This window comes from Cladophialophora psammophila (genome assembly GCF_000585535.1).
Source record: "Cladophialophora psammophila CBS 110553 chromosome Unknown aczJe-supercont1.16, whole genome shotgun sequence".
In the NCBI taxonomy this organism is placed as follows: Eukaryota; Fungi; Ascomycota; class Eurotiomycetes; order Chaetothyriales; family Herpotrichiellaceae; genus Cladophialophora; species Cladophialophora psammophila.
In genome coordinates, this window is record NW_006912937.1 from 551480 (window position 1) to 571322 (window position 19843).

Genomic DNA, 19843 nt, shown 5'->3' on the forward strand with positions numbered 1-19843 from the left:
GAACGGTCTGCCAGATAGACCCGAGTCACCCTCTTGTTTGCCGAGAAACATCAATCTCCCTGGCTCTTTGTTCGGAGTCAACGTTGAGACGGATCGGCCGTCTGTCCAGGCCGAAATCGAGAGTCGTACAGCTTCTCCGCCGAGGGAGCGGACGAAAGGTACCTAGATATTTGCTTGAATACCTAGGTGTCGTTGAAGGTATTCTAAGCACTCCCAAGGGCGGGCTGACCGACGGAAGTGCAGCAGCAGAAAGGAGCCTCTTGGAGCCTCTTCATGCAGGGCAGGGATTTCTTCATTCCGATTCCGGTCTAGGCTTGCCGCCATTAATTATCTAGGAGTCCCCACAATAACCTTCGATATTAGCAGCGAACGGACAGCAATATGTCTTGTCTCACCGATGGCAGACCTCATACTCGAATCGTTGGTCTGAGGTGGGCAATAGGCGGTTCTTCCGCTTCGGACGAACAGAGAGTATCCGTGAAATGGAACGAGCCGACTGTAGGAGACGTCGAGTATAAAATGGGCTGTCGCGTCCACTGGAGGCCCTGTCTTTCCCAGACACTTCTCTCGAAGTTGTTTTCCTGAGATAAAGGGAAACTTCGCTCTTCACTGTCCAGACCGCTCTTTCCGTATTAGCTTGCATCTCCCGATCATGGCGCTCGACGCTCTTTCTTTAGATGGAAAGATCGCCATCATTACTGGGTCAGGCAAAGAAAACGGCATTGGTGCAGGCATTGCTTCTACCCTTGCGCGCCACGGAGCCTGGGTGGCAATAAACTATGTGTCCGAATCGACTGCGCCCCGTGCTGCGGAGGTAGCTAAGACGATTGAGAAGGCTGGAGGCAGGGCCACTGTTGTACAGGCAGACTTAACGACTCCAGAGGGGGCGAGGAAACTTGTGGAAGCAACGCTGAAGGCTTTTCAGGTGGACAAGGTCGATATCCTAGGTGTGTGTGATATCTCGATTCGAACTCCATTCTTCTCATTTCTAGCGTCGCGCATTGTTGAGAGCTGACAGGGACTTATTTTTGGGTCGTAGTGAACAACGCGGGTGGAGGTCCCCTCGTCCCGGTGATGCAAGCCACAAAAGAGGACGTGGAAAAGACCTTTGCGGTCAACGTCTTCGCTTCGCTGTACATGACGCAAGCTGTGATTTCTGTCATGCCGCGAGGCGGACGCATCATCAACATCGGCTCCATTGCATCGAAAATGGGCATGGCGCCCGTTCCGCTGTATAGTGCATCCAAAGCCGCTTTGGATACGCTGTCATATGCCATGGCCATGGAGGTACGTAGGGTTATCATGAATTTGTGGTTGATGGTTCTTTCCCCACATTGCTCTCCCTATCTCGAGCATTTGAGACGACAATTGACAGTTATCATTGCAGCTTGGACGCGGATATGCAGTCACAATCAACACAATAGCACCAGGACCTGTCCCAACAGGTGAGTGATTTCTTGCAAAAGATCGCCTGACCTTTTGGATTTTGCTCGATTGAGAGTTCGTTCTCGGATTGTTCCCTCATGAGACGCTAACTTTTGGGACACTGTAGACGGTCTGCCCAAGGGCTCGGTTGCTGACGCCCTGCACAACTTTCTCTTACCTCTGACGAGAGCCGAAGAGAGAATGGGAACGGTTGACGATATCGCCGATGTAGCGTTGCTCCTTGCCTCCGAGAAGAGTCGATGGATCACCGGCCAGTGTATCTCAGCGAGTGGTGGAATCACAGGAGGATGAGACATGACGCTTTTGCAAGCTTCAGCAAGTTCAAGAGCTATGCCGGTCCATTCAAGTTTACCAGTATGGCTGCCAGAGACCTAGTCTCTATAGCCTGTCTCGAACGAGCAAGAAGCGCGGTCAATGTCGAAGATAAATCTCGCGACATTCGTCTCCATGCATTCATCAATCCAGATTAAACATTTCGCAATATCAACGGCAGTTCTGCCACTTCTGATCCCCATGCCTCTCATCAGTTTGACAACAGCGCTAGCATGTAGTTGATTCGACTCATTCGACCGGACAGAGGCGACCATAATGATCGCCCAAAGGCTGAGTTCCGGAAAGTGAGTGTCATAAGGTGCCGTGTAGAGAAGAGCCGAGAATCGCTGCTGCAAGATTGTGAGCTCGTCTGCTATGAGTGAGAAAGCTTGCTTCACACTGGCCACCAAGATCAACAAGGCTAGTCTGACTACCTCGCTGAGCATTAGCTCGGTCGAATAATTGCTGCATGAACCTGAATCTGTTGGGCGTCGTAATGATAGTAGAAAATGGAGGACAGGCGTGATTCTTTTCGCTGCTGTCGCACCGTCTTTCCAAAACAGAGGATTCTGGGCGTTATTGTTTACGAACGTTGCCAACTGCGCAGTCCTTTCAAGGGCGATTGCTGTTTCCGCAAGTTCATCGGAGAAATGTCGAATTCGTACAATGAGATCCTGCATAGACGGAGACGATATGTCGTGTTGTACAATCGGAGCAAAGACGTCAGCAGGAAGGAGGAAGCGTGGCCTGCAATCGAGAACGGACGCTCTAACGATATCAAACCTGCAGACTCTCAGAATATTGTTCACACAAGGCATTTGCTCATTTTCGCCGGTCTGCCATACCAGGAAGTGAACATGACGACGGTTCTATTCAGAGCCTGGAAGCCCCCACGAAGTCGGAGAATATCTTTCAGACCCTTCATGTGAACATCGAATCGATCCCATCTGCCAACACTGGACTATTGCAATAGTTATCATCCGAACTCTGGATTTAACGCTGAGGGAACCAACATCGTGGCAAAGAAATCCCAAGATTGTCGTGATGACGCCATCGCTGACATGGTCGGATTCCTTCCCAAGCCTCTCTGTAACTTGATTGAGACACAAGCTGAGATACGCTGAGGACTCCTCAAAGTCACTGTGCTCGCAACCTTTGCGTTGAGCCATCTGATGGAAGAACAACGCGGCGTTTGCCAATGAGAGGTAGAATGCAGTGCAATCGATGACGGCCATCGCAAACCACTCATTTCGGAATGGCCGATAGAGGTATTCGCCCTCATTATGCACTAGGGTCGATAAGCCAGAGAACTGAATCGAGTACTTCGCGAAATGGACGTACTGAAATGAATCAATTCACGTGCCCTCCCATCTGGTTCCACGGGAAACAAGGCATAGGGATGAAGCGAATGGGGAACGTGGCGATAGCACTGCGGATCATCTTGTGATGGATGAACGGATGTCTCTACATTGTCTTCAACAGCAGCAACATCGACATCCACTCGAGGAAGTCTCACCGCCAAATTCCAGGATTTTGGACGCTTTTTCCGTGATTCCGCAGCGCGAGCCATGACATGGCGTCGAATGATTCTTTGGGTGCTTCTTTGCCTCGACTCATCTGGGCGGGATGTGTGAACAAATGTGAAGCTACTTGGTCTATCGTGGCTTTTCGTCTTGGGCATTATGAGAGTTGGAATGCTTTGCAACTGTAGCTATGACTAGCTATGAGTTGAGGAGAATGAAGAGCTGAGGTCGAACGGACAGCGAACAGGGCCAAAGAAATTGCGCGTCTGACGAAAAGTGCCCCGAGTATCAGGCCTTCACAGGATGAGATCATGCTTGATCATGCTCTAAATGATGCGTCGTCAGACCAGGCCATTTTCTCCTCTAATGGTCAATTGGCGTGCAAATCGAAAACTCAATCTGGCAGGTCAATCGCGCGACTTGAAAAAAAGTATCGACATCATTGAATTTCCTCATCGCCTTCAGCAAATTGTCTGACTTTCTTTTCTCTTTTCACGTTGCTCGCATATGGCTTCACCCACCTCTAGCGAATCCTTCCCTTGCTGTGTCTAGCGGTAGTGCATTCTCACATGTCTTCCCCATCGATTCGTTCTTCGGGTCATGCGCAGATGCTTTGAGCAGCTTCCATCTAGAAGTCAGTTGTGCAGCCATCCAATTGCTCCGCCTCTGTCGTTCTTCAGGGCTGGACAGAGTCAGAAGCTCTTCGTCCCAAAGCTTCCGTTTCAGATACAACTTCTGCCTACCACTCAAAGATCACTATCATACTCCTCCCTCCGACACCTCCGTAAAGATGCCCCAAGCCCTCCCTTCCAGGGTGTCGCTTCCACAGGGGTCAAAAATGCAAGTGAGAGAAAAGATGGACGAAAGAATCATATCCATGCAGCGGAGCTTTCGCAGAAAAGCCCGGAGGATTGGGTGGCCGAGCTGGATACCTTTCTCCCAAGAAGCTTGAGTCGGTCGGATGAACTTGGATCTCGAACCGTCATCCCAGTAGAGGTGGTTGCGAAGGATGTGCTTCGGATTCTTACGGATACTCGTGACCAGAGAAATGTGGATATTCTGGGCTTCATGACGCTCAACCAACGCCGATACAAAGCCGTCATTCACCTTGTTGAAATCTTGCTGAAGGCTGTTGCCCTAGCAGTTAATGAGCCCTTCGAAGACGAGCTGCCTTCCAACATAAATTGGCCAGATGGGTCGTTTGCGAAGCGAAATGGCGCCCCAATTGAGCTCGACCGTACTTTGCACGTCAGTCGACGACCTGTTGCTACTTCTCTCAATTCCTTCGACTGCACTCTACCGGAAAAGAATCACGAGATTACCATGGAGTTCGTCTGGTCTCTCCTGGCCGACCTCGTTTTAGCGTCTACCAACCGACTCTCGGATGAAGGGAAGCAGATCATGAATACAGTCCACCAGATCTTGGCGCTCATTCACAATTTGGGGCTCGTGCCAGCGAATATCTACACTTACTGCCTCCCACAAGGCACAACGACGATTCAACACTCGCCGATTCTTCATCTACTGAACTCGAGGATTTTGTCAACCCTCTCAGACGCTGTTTGGCATGCCTACCAGGATGATGTTTTTGCGCGTTCTGGGAAAACGGAGAGCAGTCCCTGGAATATCTTCCGAGAGCCGCCGCCGAGTCGTTTGCGACCTAGAAAGCCAGAGCTTGGACCGGAAGTGTGGCTGGAATTCATCCTCTGGTGCTGCGTCGAGGCTGGATTTGCCGCGACCGGAGCTCGAATTGTCCAATCATTGCAGAAAGACGTTCAAGGGCGTTGGCAGGCTATTCACTGGCCCGACGATCGAGTCCCCTCAATTGATTGGGACCAGCGGACCCGCAAAGGCCGTCTGGAGAGTGACGCAGAAGCCTGTCACAGGCAACAACTTTCCGAAGTCAATCCCCAGAAATTCATAAGTGCTGAAGTCATTCTAGCCATCGCTGACAGCCTGATTAACAAAGCCAATCTGGGCGTTTCAGACGATGATCTGCCCATCATGAACATCCAAAATGAAATAATGGAGCTGATCTCATTTGCGGGACTACATGGTCTGGCACCGGCATATTTCGACTACCTGGCTGTCCGTCTTCTAGAGACTGGAAATCTGTATAACCTGGGCAAGGCCGACTCTTTGCGAAATTGGGCGTCTATTATATCGCAGCTTCGGAGTATGCATGGTGTGGAGGAAGAGCATCGCCAAAGTCCAGAGCTTGACTTCGACTCCATTCTCGGTAATTCGGAACTGCATGCTGGGATTCTTCATCAGGCTCTGCAGGCCTGCATTGAAGCGAATCTTGTCAAAAAGGCTGTCGACACATTCACAGAAATTCAGAAGATAGTCGACGGTAACAAGCTCGAAGCTATCGGGGAGTTTTTGTCTCTTTCACTCAATCCAGAAGATAACTTCTCTGCTTCTAGACATGGCAAAGGTCGGGGTGAATTCCTCAATTCCTACGGACAGCTTCCTATCTACAGGTTACATCCATTCCTCGATCTAGTGAGCAATGCGAAGTTATTTGGCTTAGGAGATTGGCTTCTATTCTCGGAGGATGTTGACGGCCCCGTCTTGCCTTCGTCCACCTGGGGAAAACCGTCTGTTACCGCTGCAGTAGTTCGCTACGCGTCAGCTAAGAATGACCCTCTTTTAGCCAAACATATCTACAATATGATCAGACGCTCGGACAGAAAGCCGACCGTAAACGTCCTCAGAGCTTTGGTGGTTTATCACATCAACGCGCGGGACTGGACAAAAGCTACCCTGCTTCTCCTGGATCTACGTCGCGCCGAAGGCGGCGGATACAGTCCTCAAATCGTCGCGAGTCTCGCAGCTAAGATTTTGAGCTTGGAAGTGGACGTGGCGGTCATGCCGCGAGAAGATGCTGAGTTCGATCTTTCACAAGCAATGTTGCTGTTCTCTAATATTCTCGATGGGGTTTATGACTCTCCGCCAGCGAGCTTCAGAGTCGACCAAAAGAAGACCTTCAGACAACAAGTGGGATATCTCTTGCGTGTCTTGGAAAACGTATTGGACAGCAAACTGGCGGACATAGCCACTCGGTTCAAACAGAGATTCCCCGTCAGTAACAAGCCAAACCTTGCGAAGGACACGTTCAATGTTCTGTTCGCTGCAATTGTCGAGAACAAGGGTGTCCTAGAGGGGCGCAGCATCTGGTATCTCTTTTGCAAAGACCCGAGAGATTGTGCCGCCTCGCCACGTGTCCTAGACAATGACAGTGACGCTGCATCTGAAGAACGCGCCACAGACAAGGACGAAGACGACTTCCTCCACGGACAAGTAAATGATGTACTCATCGACCTGGTTGGTGTTAGCGGACATGATGGAGATCGTTTCAGCTCAAAAATGAGTTTGCTTGAGTTGCCTCAAAGCTCCGATAAAGCCGTCCCACACGCAAATGCCCAAACTCCTCTTGCCCACCCGGCATCACTCAGCATAGATGCCACGTTGCCACAAGATAAGCTTGGCTTTGCCGGCAAGCAATTTTGCACCAACTCCGACGAGGAAAGCAAAGACGCGGGCATTCCCATCGAGAGAATGGGTTTAGAATTTAATTCAACACAGCCGCATCTAGATCCGATTATTGTTCCCGACATGCGCACCTTACAGATCCTTGTGAGAGGGGCTTTGGCTGAGATACAAGCCAGAAAAGAGCGTCGGAGAGGTCATGCCGATCTCGATGCTGTCGTCAAATGGGCAGAACAGTTCTATGAAGCATTCAACTTGGCGCGCGAAGATGTTGAAACAGAATTTCGTGTTTCCCCCGCCTTACCAAGGAAAATGAAAATCGCCACGCAGCATCGTCGAGCAGTATATGGGAGGTCATCGCGAGAGAAATTCAAACCTAATGTGGCCAAGCACTTCACCAAGGGAGTCTTCATTCCTAGACGTCCTGGCACTCAACAATCAGGACAGGATCCAACCCAGGTCAATGGCGTCAATAACATAGCAGAGGATGCCACGAACAACACCGAGCAGGAACGGCGCGCAGATGAAGGTATGCCTGTCAAGCTCGCGTCTTCACCGAATTTCAAGGTCCGGAAATTTGCATCTGCACATGCGTGAATGCATTCCAGCTAGTGTTATTTTGGAGATTTGGCCGCCTACGAGGCCAGTTGCAGTGTATATCTAGATGTATGTACTCCCTGCTGTACAATATCACCTAGTTTTCTATCCGTGCAATGTATACAAAGCAGATCAGCCCATTGATTCTGTTCCAAGCAACCGCCACAGTACCCTGCTCAAGTGTCGGATTGCAATAGATGTCGACGTGGTTCTTGGCTTTCTTGCGAGAGAACGCAAACAATATTGGGAGATGGTGTGCTCCTCCTCTGCAGCAAAGCTGGTTCTTCTCTCTGCAACCTACGGAATGAGAGGACAATTTTTGGACCACTAGGATCGGCTACCAGGATCACACTGCCCAGTGTTCTTGATACACTTGCGCACATGTGCCTGTTGAGGCTGTCATCCACGTTTGAGGGCTATCTCCGACTAAATTGGTTCTGGTTACAAAATACAGTGGAACATTGAGGATCGCACCGACTCTTCCGCTACAATAATGTGGCATCGTGAACGAAACTTGAGATATAAGAGCCCGCTGCAATAATACCAGGATTCTCGACCCGTGCAAAAAAAAAAGACCCAAAAAACCATGCAATTTCCTCCCGCTTAACCTGCAGAAAGATACTTCCACCTCTCCCTCGCCTCGCTCTCCCTGCGCTGCTTCTCTTCCTCGCTCACCATTTCCACGCCCTGGGCGATCCTCTCGTCCCTCGCCTCGATCACCTTCCTGACCTTCCAGGCTATGGCCGCAACCGCCCCGTACAGCACTGCACTGATGAACTGCAGTGCGACCATGACGTCCCAGATATCTTCGTTCCCGCCGGTGGCCGCGGGGCATTCATTGCGCTGCAACGAGCCGTGCGCGTCGTGGTTTCCGACGCAGGCGCCCATGAAGAGGATTGAGCTGACGAAATGGATAATCGAGAGCGTTGTGGAAAACCACAGTGCCAGTCGAGGCGGATTGACCCGGGCGAGCACGTGCAGATGGAGAGAGGGGATCGCATTGAAGAAGGCCAGCCCGGGGATGAGGATGGGTTGGATGACTTGACCGCTATGTATCACGAGGAAGTGTGATATGTCAGCCTATTTTTTTTTCTTCGAGGGGAAGGTCCATATGTCAGGGCGCAAGTTGGACGGAGGGGGCGACTTACAAGTTCAGGTCCGTGCTCAGCGAGGCAATCCATACGGCACCAAGTGCGATCTCGGCCATGCTTAGGAGGCCTATCGCCAGCACAAACCAGGGTGCGTAGCCTGTCCATTTCGCTGCTTTCCTCCAACGCTCGTCGCCCCGGAAGGAGGCGTCAGAGAGGCCTCCAATTCCAAGCATCGCTGGAGTAATCCGCTGTGGTAGCTGATGTAGAAATTTCAGTTGATGAGCCGCCTTCCCTTCGTCCTGGGACACAGTCCTACGACATCGAATTTTGCCTCTTCTGTGATTTCGTCTGCCTCTTCCTGAACGGATATATGCACATTGAAGTCCCGAGCTGGGTCGCACACCTCTCTCTCTCTCACCTCGCCGGCGTGGAAGGGAGAGCAAGCGGGTACACAGCAAACCGGGGACAAATTGATGAGACACAATTCAGAAAATTCTACAATGAGGAAGAAGGCCCATCCACGATGGAATAGAACAGCAAAGAGAGTTGGTTCAAGGGCCCCCTCCCGGCCCTCGATTCTTCAAAAACCCGAGCGCATCTCAATGTCGCAGTACTAATGGTAGCGCACTGGGTGGTACATGGTCATGGGCACGTAGTATGACGATCTTCATCCTCCCATATGTGGGGTACGTATGGATATTTGTGTAGGTATGGAGTTGAAGGAAGGCCTGATCGTCGCTGGAGGAAGCAAGCCCACGATGATTCGATGACTCGATGCGGGCAATGCCAGGCGAGCAAGGCTTGCAGGTGCTTGGTCAAGGCTTCGTTGCTGGAGGGGCCCCACAATTGTGCCGGATTCCGTTCTCGTGACCGAATACGATCATTTCCTTCGTACTATTATCACCCCAGATATGTGTCTCCGTACTGCTGTTGCAACTTGCTGCAGAATATGTCTGGAGGGATGTAGGTACAGGTGTTGTTGCTGTAGGGAGAATGGTGTATGGTGGGACACACTCTCCTGAAACCAGAGCACCTCTGAAAGTGACGCGTGGTTCTCGCGGTACTCTGTACTAGATTCTCAACGCCGACGAGAGCAACATGGTCGACAATGCTGAGCCGACTGGCGACTGCCCCATGCAAATGCTGTGCTCAATGTGGAATCCTAAAGCGTTTCGACGTACCTCGTGTCGTAACTCATGAGCATCGTAACCTCCCTCTGTTTGAACCAACGACTGTCATCCCCATATCTCTGCAATTTTGGCGCTCAATGCCTTTCCCACCTTCTTCCGAGGAATGGCAGACCCAAGGCGATCGCTTATCATCCAATCCCTCGTCGGTCCCTTCTCTTGTACCTCGAAAGCTTCGGCTAGAGCACGCGGCGTTGGCCAAATTTTTTGAATTTCAATGGCTTTATCCCCAGTGACACCTCTTGTACACATTAACATCTTGAGATAGACATCTCGAAGCGTCATGCTCTCCGTTTTGTCACACATGGCGCTAAATACCGAGAATGTCATTCCGAAGGCTCTCCCAGGTGAGGTCTTCCTGAATCGTTCCAACGATATTGTCACAGCCTCAGCCCCGAAGCTTTGAGCAGGGATGATATTGACGTCCTTGCTTTCGTACAGTCTTTTCAACGTTTTAGTCATACGAGCAAGATAATGAATCGTATCATCCAGCTTTGTTGTTTGCTTGACAAAGAAGTTGTCAACCACTTGCATACTGGCGATGGCACTCTCCAACGCGTCCCCATATTTCTCACTTCTTTCAGAGGAGATCGAGTACTCTTCAATTAGGTATGTCACATTCTTTATCCCTGATCTGTGCAGCCGAAATTTTTGTTCGTGGAAGCGTCCATCTCTGATACTGCTGATCAGGTCATCGAGCCTCTTGCGCTCTAGAATGTGTTCCAAAACAATCTCCACTTTGTCGTCTTCTCCGTCGCCAACGGTTGCTGCCTTGAGACTATTAGCGTAGAGTGGATTTACTTCTGCAACCCACAAGACATCGCCTAGTGGGAGTGAGCGGATGATTGGAGTTACGCCATGCTTTTTCAATTCCCCAGAGATGTAATCTCGGTCAGTTGTAGTACGGATTTCGCGCATATCAAGCACCATTTTCACCTCAAAGCTTCCTGCTGGCAGAATAATGGTGTCTTGCAGAGAGGAGCTGGAACTTGCCGGTCTTCGATCAAGCTTACCGCTTCTGGAGTGGACATTACTCAGCTCCGGTTCTGAGTTAGGCCAATCGTCCTCGGAGATTGATAATACTCGCAAGTGATCAGAAGCTTTGTGAGATTGGGCGCCACCAGGTTGGCTGTGCTGCGCTTGAGCAGCTGGAGCAGATTGTTTCGATCTAGGTTCGGGTGTGACGGATCTCGAACCACTCGCGCCACGAGCTGGCGCGGATGTCTTCTCATTCATCTTCTTCGCGGGAACAGGACGACCTTCGACGCTTGCCTGTATACCGTCTGCGACCTCCCATCCTTCATCGGACAAGTAATATCTTTTCGTCGGATGCCCTCTGGTACACACAAGCTCTTTGGTCTCCAACGTTTGCATGGACTTCCATGCCGTAAAGAATTTGGTAGGATCACTCGGGACAGTGTAGCTCGAGTCGCAATGAGGTTGCGCCAGCTCAATAAGGTCAGGTTTTGGGATAGCCTGATTGCTTTCTCGGTCTAAGGTGCCGAGAGCCACTATCAAACCATAGGCACCAGATCTATATTTGGGAACGTATGGCTTGGGCTTCTTTCGTCGGACTGGTGAGGATTGTTCAGCTTCGACTGGTTGAGCCGCATCTGACGGCAATCCTTCTGAGGTCCTTTGTCTCTTGAGTTTCTTCTTGGGCATAGCTAGTCCATTTTCTTCGCAGTGCTTTTTGAGCTTCTCTGTAAGTCGGTCGCATAATTTTGGGCCGAGGCCGTTAAGCTGTTGGGCTTCGGACGGATGGTTGAAAGTCAAGGGACATGCTTTGATGGATTGATAGGCTTTTTTATAACTGCTGTTGTCAGCGCCATCGCACAAAATGTCAACACGATAGGGAGAAATACACGGTATAACCTTTGCTGTTTCGTTCCTTTGCTTCATCCATCCATTCTTTCAGCCATCCCGCCAACAACGGGTTGGCACAATCTTCTGGCATTTTCACTGCAAAACCGCACGATGTGGACTCAGTCATACATGATGGGAATCCATAGTAGTACACGACGAGAATAGTGGTCTTGGGACCGACGTTGCGTTGTTATATCCGTACACTTGAATCCGAAGTCCCTCCAACGAGCAAGAGTTTCCCCACGGACGCGTGCGCGCTTCCCAAACGCGCTGTCATGTGATTGCCAGGTGCTGACTCCTATTTCACTGGACTCACCACAGGACTCATATTACAGGACTCATATTACAGGACTCACTCACGCAATCGGAATGCACATTACTACCGCCATAAGACGAGCCCATCATAAACAACTAAACTATGCGGGCATATATCGGGATCAAGTTCCATCCAGACGATAGGAATCGGCATGATATTGAACAATTGTCGGACTTGCTCACCTCCTGCGGCTTCGAGACAATCTGTGTCCGGCGTGACATTGAGAAATGGGGGGTCATTTCTCTGTCTCCCGGAGAATTGATGAGGGAGACATTTGAAATCATTCGCTCGTGCCAGCTAGTAGTCATTGAATTGAGCGAGAAGGGTGTCGGGCTAGGTATCGAATCTGGCTACGCGTTTGCGCATGCCATCCCGGTGATCACCATTGCGCGAGATGGCTCTGATATCTCTGATACGTTGCGTGGCATCTCTCAGGCGGTGTACCTCTATGAGAAGATGGCTGATTTGCGCGAGCCTTTTCAGCACCTCGAGATAAGAGAACATTCCTGATATGTATGAATACAACATTGACGACGATAGCGAATTTTACGCAGTCTCTTCTTCTCACCAAGCCCTCATGTGGGCTTGGCGAGATTGGTAGTCGAGGGCTTTGAAGCTAAATAGCTGCGGCTATTGAAAAGTCAATCCAACGGCAAAGACAAACCAATGAGTCTACCGGCACTTGAACTATTCAAGGGTTGAGATGTGCCGGGTCCTACCATATTCCGGCATATATTAAGGGACTGCATCAAGTGGGACTATCGCCACAACAATATTCATATGTCAAGCAGGTCGGCAACGGCCCGAAATTTATCCCATATATACGATATCGGGTGCAAGTTTGGACATTAAAGGGGTATCAAACCTATACCGGGCAGCTCGATTACAACAGACCTCTAGCCATCTTCCACATCACCCAGGGGCAGTCCCTCTCCGCAAGGGGCGTCCAGTGTTCGATTGATTTACTGGTGTCCACAAGCACGAGCTTTGCGCCCATAGCCAAAGTGCCACCACAGCAATCGAAAAGACTCCCAAACTCGAAGCCCAACTGCAGCTCAACCAGACTGATCTTCTTCTGCACCTCTGTCTTGGGAATATCGCCGTAGAACAGGCTCAGGTGTGGGAGATATTCATTCTCTGCCCAATTCTTTGCGTCGCTTTCGGACAACAGGAGGCCCTGCTGCCTGCATGCCGCGGCAAGTTTGAGTAAGTTGGCATCTTTCGCAGCTCGAAGAGTCACCTTTTTGAAGAAAGGCTCCCCAGCTTCGAGTTGCTCGAGCTCGACATTTACCTCATTCAACTCCTTTTTAAACTGGGGTAGAGAAAGGCCGTCTAGCCACTCCTGTGGTGATGATGATCTGTAGGTCTTTGAAGGATCAATGTCTGAGGTTATGGTCACATGTGGGATGAAATTGCGCTTGGGCGCCTGAGGGAAGTCCGATGGCAGTGTACTGCTGATCAGCTCCTTTAGGGACTTGTTGAATGGCTCATCGTCTTTGCGAGCGATGAGCCACAGAGACGAGCCCGGCATGAGATGGTTGGAAGTGCTTTGAAAAGTCGTCGAGGGTATGGTGAATCGACAGGGGCCTGAATTGCAGATGTGGATGTTGCAGGAGAGCTTTTTCGGGCTTCAAACTCTTGAGAATTGCTAGATTCTGGTCTTAATAGTTTTTCCCATGTGCAAAACACAGACACGATGATCACTCATCATTCATCAGGTTCCCTTGGGCCGGGGAAGCCCAGGGCGGCGTCACGTTCCCCACAAAATGATTTTCCCCAGAGCTTAGTCAAGAAGAGTAATACTAGCACTCAGCTGTCGCATCGCCGCTCCGAGGCTCATCTCTTTGTCCCTATAAAATGCCAGGTGCCGAAGTCCAGACCAGACCTCTCTATACACAATACCACCCGGCGGCTTGAGCTCATCCATTGATCTATGTCCTTCTCGTTTTCTAATAATCAAGGGTTTGCCTCGAAGTTTGCAGAACAGACATGATCAGGCTGTATTCTGTTGTTCCACGCTAGACCTTGAAGTGGAGGGTACAACTCGTGACAGTGTGGTGTGATTCCTGCTTCAACGCCCTGAATTTTGTCGAGACGACGGAGACAAGGTTTTCCTCGCGAGCAAGTGAAATAGCGCTAAGTTGTCAGCCGTTACCCTGAGCTCTTTGCCGGCGCGATGAGATCTCGACATTAGCCCATTCCTTCGAACAGGACACTGCGTTTGCAAGAATCTGCTCTTCACGGCGCGAGCTCACATCATACCTACATCTCAACTTGTTTTAGAGCTTATCTTTTCTGCACGACATGATGCAAGGGATTCTATCAGACAGCCCGTTAACTGACGTCGAGCTCTGGGGGAAGGTTTCCCAGACCATGGCCGTTCTCATCTAATGGCTCGGAGTAGCTCTCCGTGGGTGATCCCCCGTATGAAGTAAGATCTCGGTCCCCCTTCTGCTCAAGTGGTTGCATATCCAGAGCTTGGCTGCAAGATCGACGAGCTCGGGAAAGCAAAGCATGGGGAATCCGTCCGATGAAGCAGAAGTTGCAGATGTTGACGTCTACGACTTTGCTTGAACGGGCTCTGGCAAATGATTGGGTACCAATGACAGCCTTGCGCCTCACCTCTCTTTTTCCCTGCAAGCAACACAACTCTAGTCGAGATGGTACCTGAACTGGGCAACTGCTGCAGAACCACACCAGGGCCTTCTGGGACTATACCGATTGGTCTCATCGTGTCTTCCTAGATTCCCCAGTTCAAACTTTCGTCACTGTTTTTAAGACGACTGGCTGTGATCAGAGCTAATGACCTCACCACTTCATCAATGGGCTTCCTGATCTGAGCGTAAAGGGTGTGAAATGTTGCGCTATCATGACGACAGAACCATGAACGAAACCGCGCTGGTTCTGGGAGCTTGGTACGGTGAGGGGGAACATTGAACAGCACCTCTAGAAGCATATAAATCTAGGTCGAAGATTCCGGACATAGTAATCTTTTCCATCCAGATATCTCACCATCCAAACATATCCTTTCGTCTCCATCTGCGCCGACCGACCAGCTTAACCTAACCTTCTCAACATGTCAACTGCGCCGGGAGACGAATACCAGCCCGCTGGCGAGGGGTTGGAAGGCAGTACCACTGCCGACACGATGCAAAACGATTACAAGTCGCGAACTGGCCAGAGCCACATCCCAGTCCAAGGCGACGACGCTCCAGTCGAGGATCCAATTGATGCAAGCAAGGCTGACTCGGACGAGCAGCTCGGTGAGTGCTTCAAGGCCGAAACCATCGACTTCGCTTCATGCCCGTACATGATATGCGAGATACTGACTCTTGAGTGCAGCTCGTGACGACGCCGAAGCGATTGACGAAAGCAATATCATCAACGAGCGCACGCGTGGAGCGACGAAACAGGGTGGTTATCGTGAGCCTGGCGACGAAGAGGGTCTTCCAGGACCAGAGGATGGCACCAGCCGAGTACGTGGAGGTCCGAATCCATAGATTATTATTTGAAAGAGGGTGACAGGTCATTGAATCCGACGGATAATAGCGTGGAAAGAGGATGAAGTACGAGTTCAATAAATATGACCTCTTCCCCCAGATTGTTTTGATCGGAGATTAACTGCCCAGAGTGGCTTGCTCTTTGTAGTTAATAATTTCGATGACCGCAGCTGCCTCCAAGTTCCCATATAAGCTACGGTACCGAGTATGCAGCTCGGCTTCCGGGTCGTTTGTGCGCTTGTGCATTTTCACGCTCTTTGCATCTTCTCTCAGTCATTTTGCTTTTCGTCCTCAGGCGCCCTGGAACAACAGTGATTTTTCATCCATTTGTGCACCAAACTGCAGTCTTCAAGAATTTCAATGGTCTTTGTGGCACTCTGTACGATGTCATAGCACTATTTGTCCTGGGGTATGCAATCCATCGCCCTTGGAACCGGGTCTGTGTGACCTCCCAAGCTGGCTACATCCTAGCTAGTCACATTGCCATCCGTGGGCCTTCGAAACCAAAATTCAAGCAGGACATGGAGGAAGGCCGGATCTGGGGATGTGCATTTTGTTTTTCTCCAAATCTAAATCAAGCCACTGGCTCTGATCGAACGATGCATGCTGCCTGGGAGCCGAAAGGGAAGCCTCCTGCAGTGGTTGCGACTGGCGTCTAATTTGGCACACGTCGTGTTGGCTAAGAGAAGCAAGAGGAGCTCCTTGAAACAAGAGGCAACCCAGCCCTGCCCAGCTCCAAGCTTCTCTTCCCGCCTGCGCCGGCATGGCTGCGGAAGCTCATCTGACGGGTTTACAGTAGGTACGTACAGGGAGGGAGGCTGGGGGGGCGAGGGGCACCAGGGGGGGAGGGGGGAGGGCTTCGCTTCCGAGCCAGCAACCAGCAGCCCTCAGCCCTCAGCCCACAGCCCACAACAGTTTAACCAAGCTCGCCCTCGCGCCCACAGCTACCACTGGCTCTGGCTCTGGCTCTGGCTTTGGCTCTGGCGTGGGCGCGCGTGCTGATGGGCCGCAGCGCAGACTGTGCGTCTCTTCGCGGTCCCCTCGAGCTGACCTAGACAACTCCTCTTTCCTGGACTTCTTATCCTCCTACCATTCTTCCATCCCCCATTTTCATCTCTAACCACCCTCTATTCTGGTCGCAAAGCTTTGGCGATCAATCTACCCTCGTTTCTTTGAATTCAAACACGCTCCCATTGAGTTAAAACGAAACAGTCACTATCGCTGACGTCACCATGCCTGGGGAAGAAGTTGAGAAAGGGGACAAAGGTACTACAAGAAACACACTCAGCACCATCCCCAAGCTCGAGCAACCGCGCACCGCTGGCGAAACAGTCGCTTGCAGCACGCGAATTACTTGGTCTCTGCACCATCTGAAACAATGCTCTCCTTCCAGTAATCTACTGTTGATGACCAGACAAGACGCTGACCAACCTCGTCGCAGTCACATGGAACTGGGGCGGGGGCCAACCAGGAGGCACCGTCGCTGAGAAGAAGACCGAAGGCGAGGTCGCCATCACCTCCAAGCGCGGCAACAAGGTCAAGAAGAACGCGGAACCAGAAAATCCCGCCGTCCGTGTCGAGCGGTCCGGCCAAGACGTCGTCAAGAAAGCCTCTGAGCTCAACGTCGAGGAGAAAGCCAATGGCGACGCCGGCCCCGCCGAAGCTGACGACAAGAAGGAGGAGTCCAAAGAGGAGGCCGAGAGCACGAACGGCGAAAAGAGGAAGCATGACGAAGTAGACAAGGATGAGAAGGAGGAAGAAAACAAGCAACCCGACGAAGGGGAAGAAGAAAAGAACAACGGCCCGCTCGAGGAGAATGCCGAAGGCAAGACGGTGAAGGCGAAAGAACCGGCCACTAAGAAGCAGAAGAAGGAGCCCGCGAGGAAGGCTGGTCGACCAAAGAAGGCCGAGACGAAGGAAGAAGAGAAAGAAAAGGAGGTGGCGGCGACTGAGGAAAAAGAAGAGGAAGAGAATGCCGAGAAGCAAGAAGAACCAAAGCCCGCGGCGGAGACCAAGAAGAAGGCCGGCCGGCCAAAGAAGGCTGACGGAGCCCCAGCCACGCGCAAGAAACAGCCCACTCCGCGCGCGACAGAGGGCATTGGGTCTCGGACCAGGAGCCAGCAGAAGAACGCTTGAGAGACCTTTGTATAATGTCCAGCCTGGTTGTGCAAACAAGCCGAAAGGAACAGTGGATCTACGACGCATTGTGAACGAGCAGATTGAGAGGACCCCGGGGGAGAGGGGCCTGGGATGGGTTTGGGGTCTGCCAAGGATTGGTTGCGAGGATTAATGAGAGATGTCTTTCTGCGTGGGAACGTGGAATCAGAGGAAAGGCAATGGCGACGGGGCGGTGGGTTGTTATTGTATATTATTTTATATTTCCGTCCCTCCTTTAGCTCTGGCCGAGTCGCGGAGGAGGATTGATTGCTTTTTGTCCGGTCCATGTTGCAGTGTCCGTATTGATTCCATTTCTGGAAAGTCTCGTCGTATGCACATATGTATCTATCTATCCATGTAACGTTCCTGTCCCGAACGAACTCCAGGATTCAAGTCCACATTCCCTCTGTCCCTCCCAACCTTTCATGGGTGATAGGCATCGCAACAGGGCAGAAGCAAGAAACACCGCGCCACTGCCAAAAGACCGTTTGTCTATCAATTGATCTATATGATAATTCTATCGATCTAATTTCCTCTTTATCCAGAAAAATAATCAACAACAATCTCTATCGACCGCCCGTGGTGGCACAGTTGCACTTCTCGGGATCGCCGCCCAGGCGCTCGATCTTCTCCATGCGCTCCTTGTGATAGTGGTCCTCGTCCTTGCCGGCATAGAGGACGTCCTTGCGCCACACGGCGCGGACGTGGTTGCACAGGACGTAGAAATAAAGGACGATCATCAGGGCGGTCATGACGGAGCCGACCCACAGGATGGCCTCGCTGCGCAAGGCCTTGCCGATGTTGATGGTGGCCAGGGTGAAGCCGACGTTGGGGAAGACAAAGGCCCACCAGTTCAGGTGGAAGCGGAAGGTGCGGTAGACGGCCAGGCAGCTAACGACGCTGATGGCCCAGAACCAGAACGAGAGGCTCCAGATGAAGACGGCGGTCATGAGCGCCAGGATTCGGACAACCTGGGCGGTGATGTCGTCCGAGCCGAAATAGTCGTAGCCCCGCGGCCAGTGGTCCGCGAGCCCGATGATGGCGAGCGCCGTGAAGCTCGGCGGGCCGACCGCGATGAACATGCCCGGTCGCGACTCCGGCGACGGGAAGCCGTAGTTGATCATCCGTCGCACGTAACTGGCGTACATGCCCATTGAGATGAGCATACCGAGGCCTTGGGCCGTCAGGCCGGCGAAGAGCATAGGCATGGCGGCGGCACGAGGCTGGTATTCGATGCCCGAAGCGGCAATGGTGCCGGTAAGCATGAAAGGAAACATGGGTAAATCCCAGGCCGGGGTCATGTCTTGGATCTTCAGTCGGGGATTGGTGAAGAGCATGCAATAGAGTCCAACGGCGGCAATGAAGGTGCAGGCGAAGTAGAGCCAGAAAAGAACGCGGTAGGTCACCAGCAGCCAATGGCCCGTGTGGTTGATGCCATAGAGGGCCATGCCGGCGATGATGCTGGCGAGCGAGAGGAATGATGTGCCGAAGAAGAGGGACTCGGTCGGGTGGACGAGACTGGCTTTGAGCGTGCCCGGCCATCGAATAAATCGGTATGTGATCGCAGAAGCGATGAAGGTGAAGATAAACAGGTCACAGATGTAGACGATGTCACCGATGGTCTCGAGGCCGGTGAAGGTGTGAGGCTGATTCTTGGGCGAGAGCAGCAGGGCCAACCCGCCCGTGGCCATTGGGAAGGTGAACCAGGCCTGGTCAGTGAAGCTCGTCAGTTTGTAGTCCGTGCTGAGTGGTGACCAAACCTACCCATGTGAGATGCCTCAGTCGCTGCAAGCCGTTTTCAACAAAAGGTGGATCCTCCATCTTTTCAGATTGCTCGATTGAAGCTATCATGTTGTCGACAGCATTTGTAAGAGGGCGCCGTCGTGGACGAGGGCGTGGAGGTCCATTATATTAAGTAGGAGACTGCGCCCAACATGTTAAGGTCTCATGTGCAGAGAGAAGAGGGCAAAATAACTCGGGTAGCAAGATGTTTCAGTCGAATGCCGCCGAAGACAGATCTGACGGGTCGACAGCGTGGTGGATGGTGGGGATGGGCCATAGTTTTGTTGTTATCGGTGGTTGGGCTGAGACTTCGGAACGTGCTGCTAGATAAACGCGTGATAGTGATAGAGATGATCGACCAGGGGGGGGGATATATTGGGCCGGTGGTACGATGGCATGATTTCAAACTGGCAATTCTTACAGGAGTAATAGATGCTTCTCGAAAAGGACAATGCAGACGGAAGAAAGAAAAGAGTCGTCGACACATATGAGATGCGTTAAAATGTTACTGACAAAGCCCCTTGAAAAGGACCAATGGGACGAAGTTGAAGCATTGACCGAGCAGACTGAGGTA

General features: G+C 51.6%; 10 protein-coding genes across 10 annotated transcripts; 5 read left to right on the forward strand and 5 right to left on the reverse strand.

The window, feature by feature from the left end:
- Window positions 1–652: 652 nt before the first annotated feature.
- A1O5_09470 (uncharacterized protein) lies at window positions 653–1737 on the forward strand (the record flags this gene model as incomplete). Its single annotated transcript, XM_007750049.1, has 4 exons — window positions 653–947; window positions 1040–1287; window positions 1388–1445; window positions 1553–1737. 4 exons carry the CDS (start codon window positions 653–655, stop codon window positions 1735–1737), a joined length of 786 nt encoding a protein of 261 aa, XP_007748239.1.
- An 80-nt stretch (window positions 1738–1817) lies between these two features.
- Window positions 1818–3328, reverse strand: A1O5_09471 (uncharacterized protein; the record flags this gene model as incomplete). The annotated part of the gene is made up of 4 exons (XM_007750050.1): window positions 1818–2541; window positions 2604–2719; window positions 2772–3046; window positions 3100–3328. The coding sequence occupies 4 exons, from the start codon at window positions 3326–3328 to the stop codon at window positions 1818–1820; spliced, it is 1344 nt and encodes a 447-aa protein (XP_007748240.1).
- Window positions 3329–3881: 553 nt separating this feature from the next.
- On the forward strand, window positions 3882–7370 carry A1O5_09472 (uncharacterized protein; the record flags this gene model as incomplete). Its single annotated transcript, XM_007750051.1, has 1 exon — window positions 3882–7370. One exon carries the CDS (start codon window positions 3882–3884, stop codon window positions 7368–7370), a length of 3489 nt encoding a protein of 1162 aa, XP_007748241.1.
- Window positions 7371–7973: 603 nt separating this feature from the next.
- Window positions 7974–8694, reverse strand: A1O5_09473 (uncharacterized protein; the record flags this gene model as incomplete). Its single annotated transcript, XM_007750052.1, has 2 exons — window positions 7974–8418; window positions 8519–8694. 2 exons carry the CDS (start codon window positions 8692–8694, stop codon window positions 7974–7976), a joined length of 621 nt encoding a protein of 206 aa, XP_007748242.1.
- A 1002-nt stretch (window positions 8695–9696) lies between these two features.
- Window positions 9697–11605, reverse strand: A1O5_09474 (uncharacterized protein; the record flags this gene model as incomplete). Its single annotated transcript, XM_007750053.1, has 2 exons — window positions 9697–11461; window positions 11514–11605. The coding sequence occupies 2 exons, from the start codon at window positions 11603–11605 to the stop codon at window positions 9697–9699; spliced, it is 1857 nt and encodes a 618-aa protein (XP_007748243.1).
- A 327-nt stretch (window positions 11606–11932) lies between these two features.
- A1O5_09475 (uncharacterized protein) lies at window positions 11933–12340 on the forward strand (the record flags this gene model as incomplete). Its single annotated transcript, XM_007750054.1, has 1 exon — window positions 11933–12340. The coding sequence occupies one exon, from the start codon at window positions 11933–11935 to the stop codon at window positions 12338–12340; it is 408 nt and encodes a 135-aa protein (XP_007748244.1).
- Window positions 12341–12713: 373 nt separating this feature from the next.
- On the reverse strand, window positions 12714–13361 carry A1O5_09476 (uncharacterized protein; the record flags this gene model as incomplete). The annotated part of the gene is made up of 1 exon (XM_007750055.1): window positions 12714–13361. One exon carries the CDS (start codon window positions 13359–13361, stop codon window positions 12714–12716), a length of 648 nt encoding a protein of 215 aa, XP_007748245.1.
- Window positions 13362–14906: 1545 nt separating this feature from the next.
- On the forward strand, window positions 14907–15330 carry A1O5_09477 (uncharacterized protein; the record flags this gene model as incomplete). Its single annotated transcript, XM_007750056.1, has 2 exons — window positions 14907–15093; window positions 15173–15330. 2 exons carry the CDS (start codon window positions 14907–14909, stop codon window positions 15328–15330), a joined length of 345 nt encoding a protein of 114 aa, XP_007748246.1.
- Window positions 15331–16562: 1232 nt separating this feature from the next.
- On the forward strand, window positions 16563–17466 carry A1O5_09478 (uncharacterized protein; the record flags this gene model as incomplete). The annotated part of the gene is made up of 2 exons (XM_007750057.1): window positions 16563–16722; window positions 16745–17466. The coding sequence occupies 2 exons, from the start codon at window positions 16563–16565 to the stop codon at window positions 17464–17466; spliced, it is 882 nt and encodes a 293-aa protein (XP_007748247.1).
- Window positions 17467–18053: 587 nt separating this feature from the next.
- On the reverse strand, window positions 18054–19308 carry A1O5_09479 (uncharacterized protein; the record flags this gene model as incomplete). Its single annotated transcript, XM_007750058.1, has 2 exons — window positions 18054–19196; window positions 19252–19308. The coding sequence occupies 2 exons, from the start codon at window positions 19306–19308 to the stop codon at window positions 18054–18056; spliced, it is 1200 nt and encodes a 399-aa protein (XP_007748248.1).
- Between the last annotated feature and the right edge of the window lie 535 nt (window positions 19309–19843).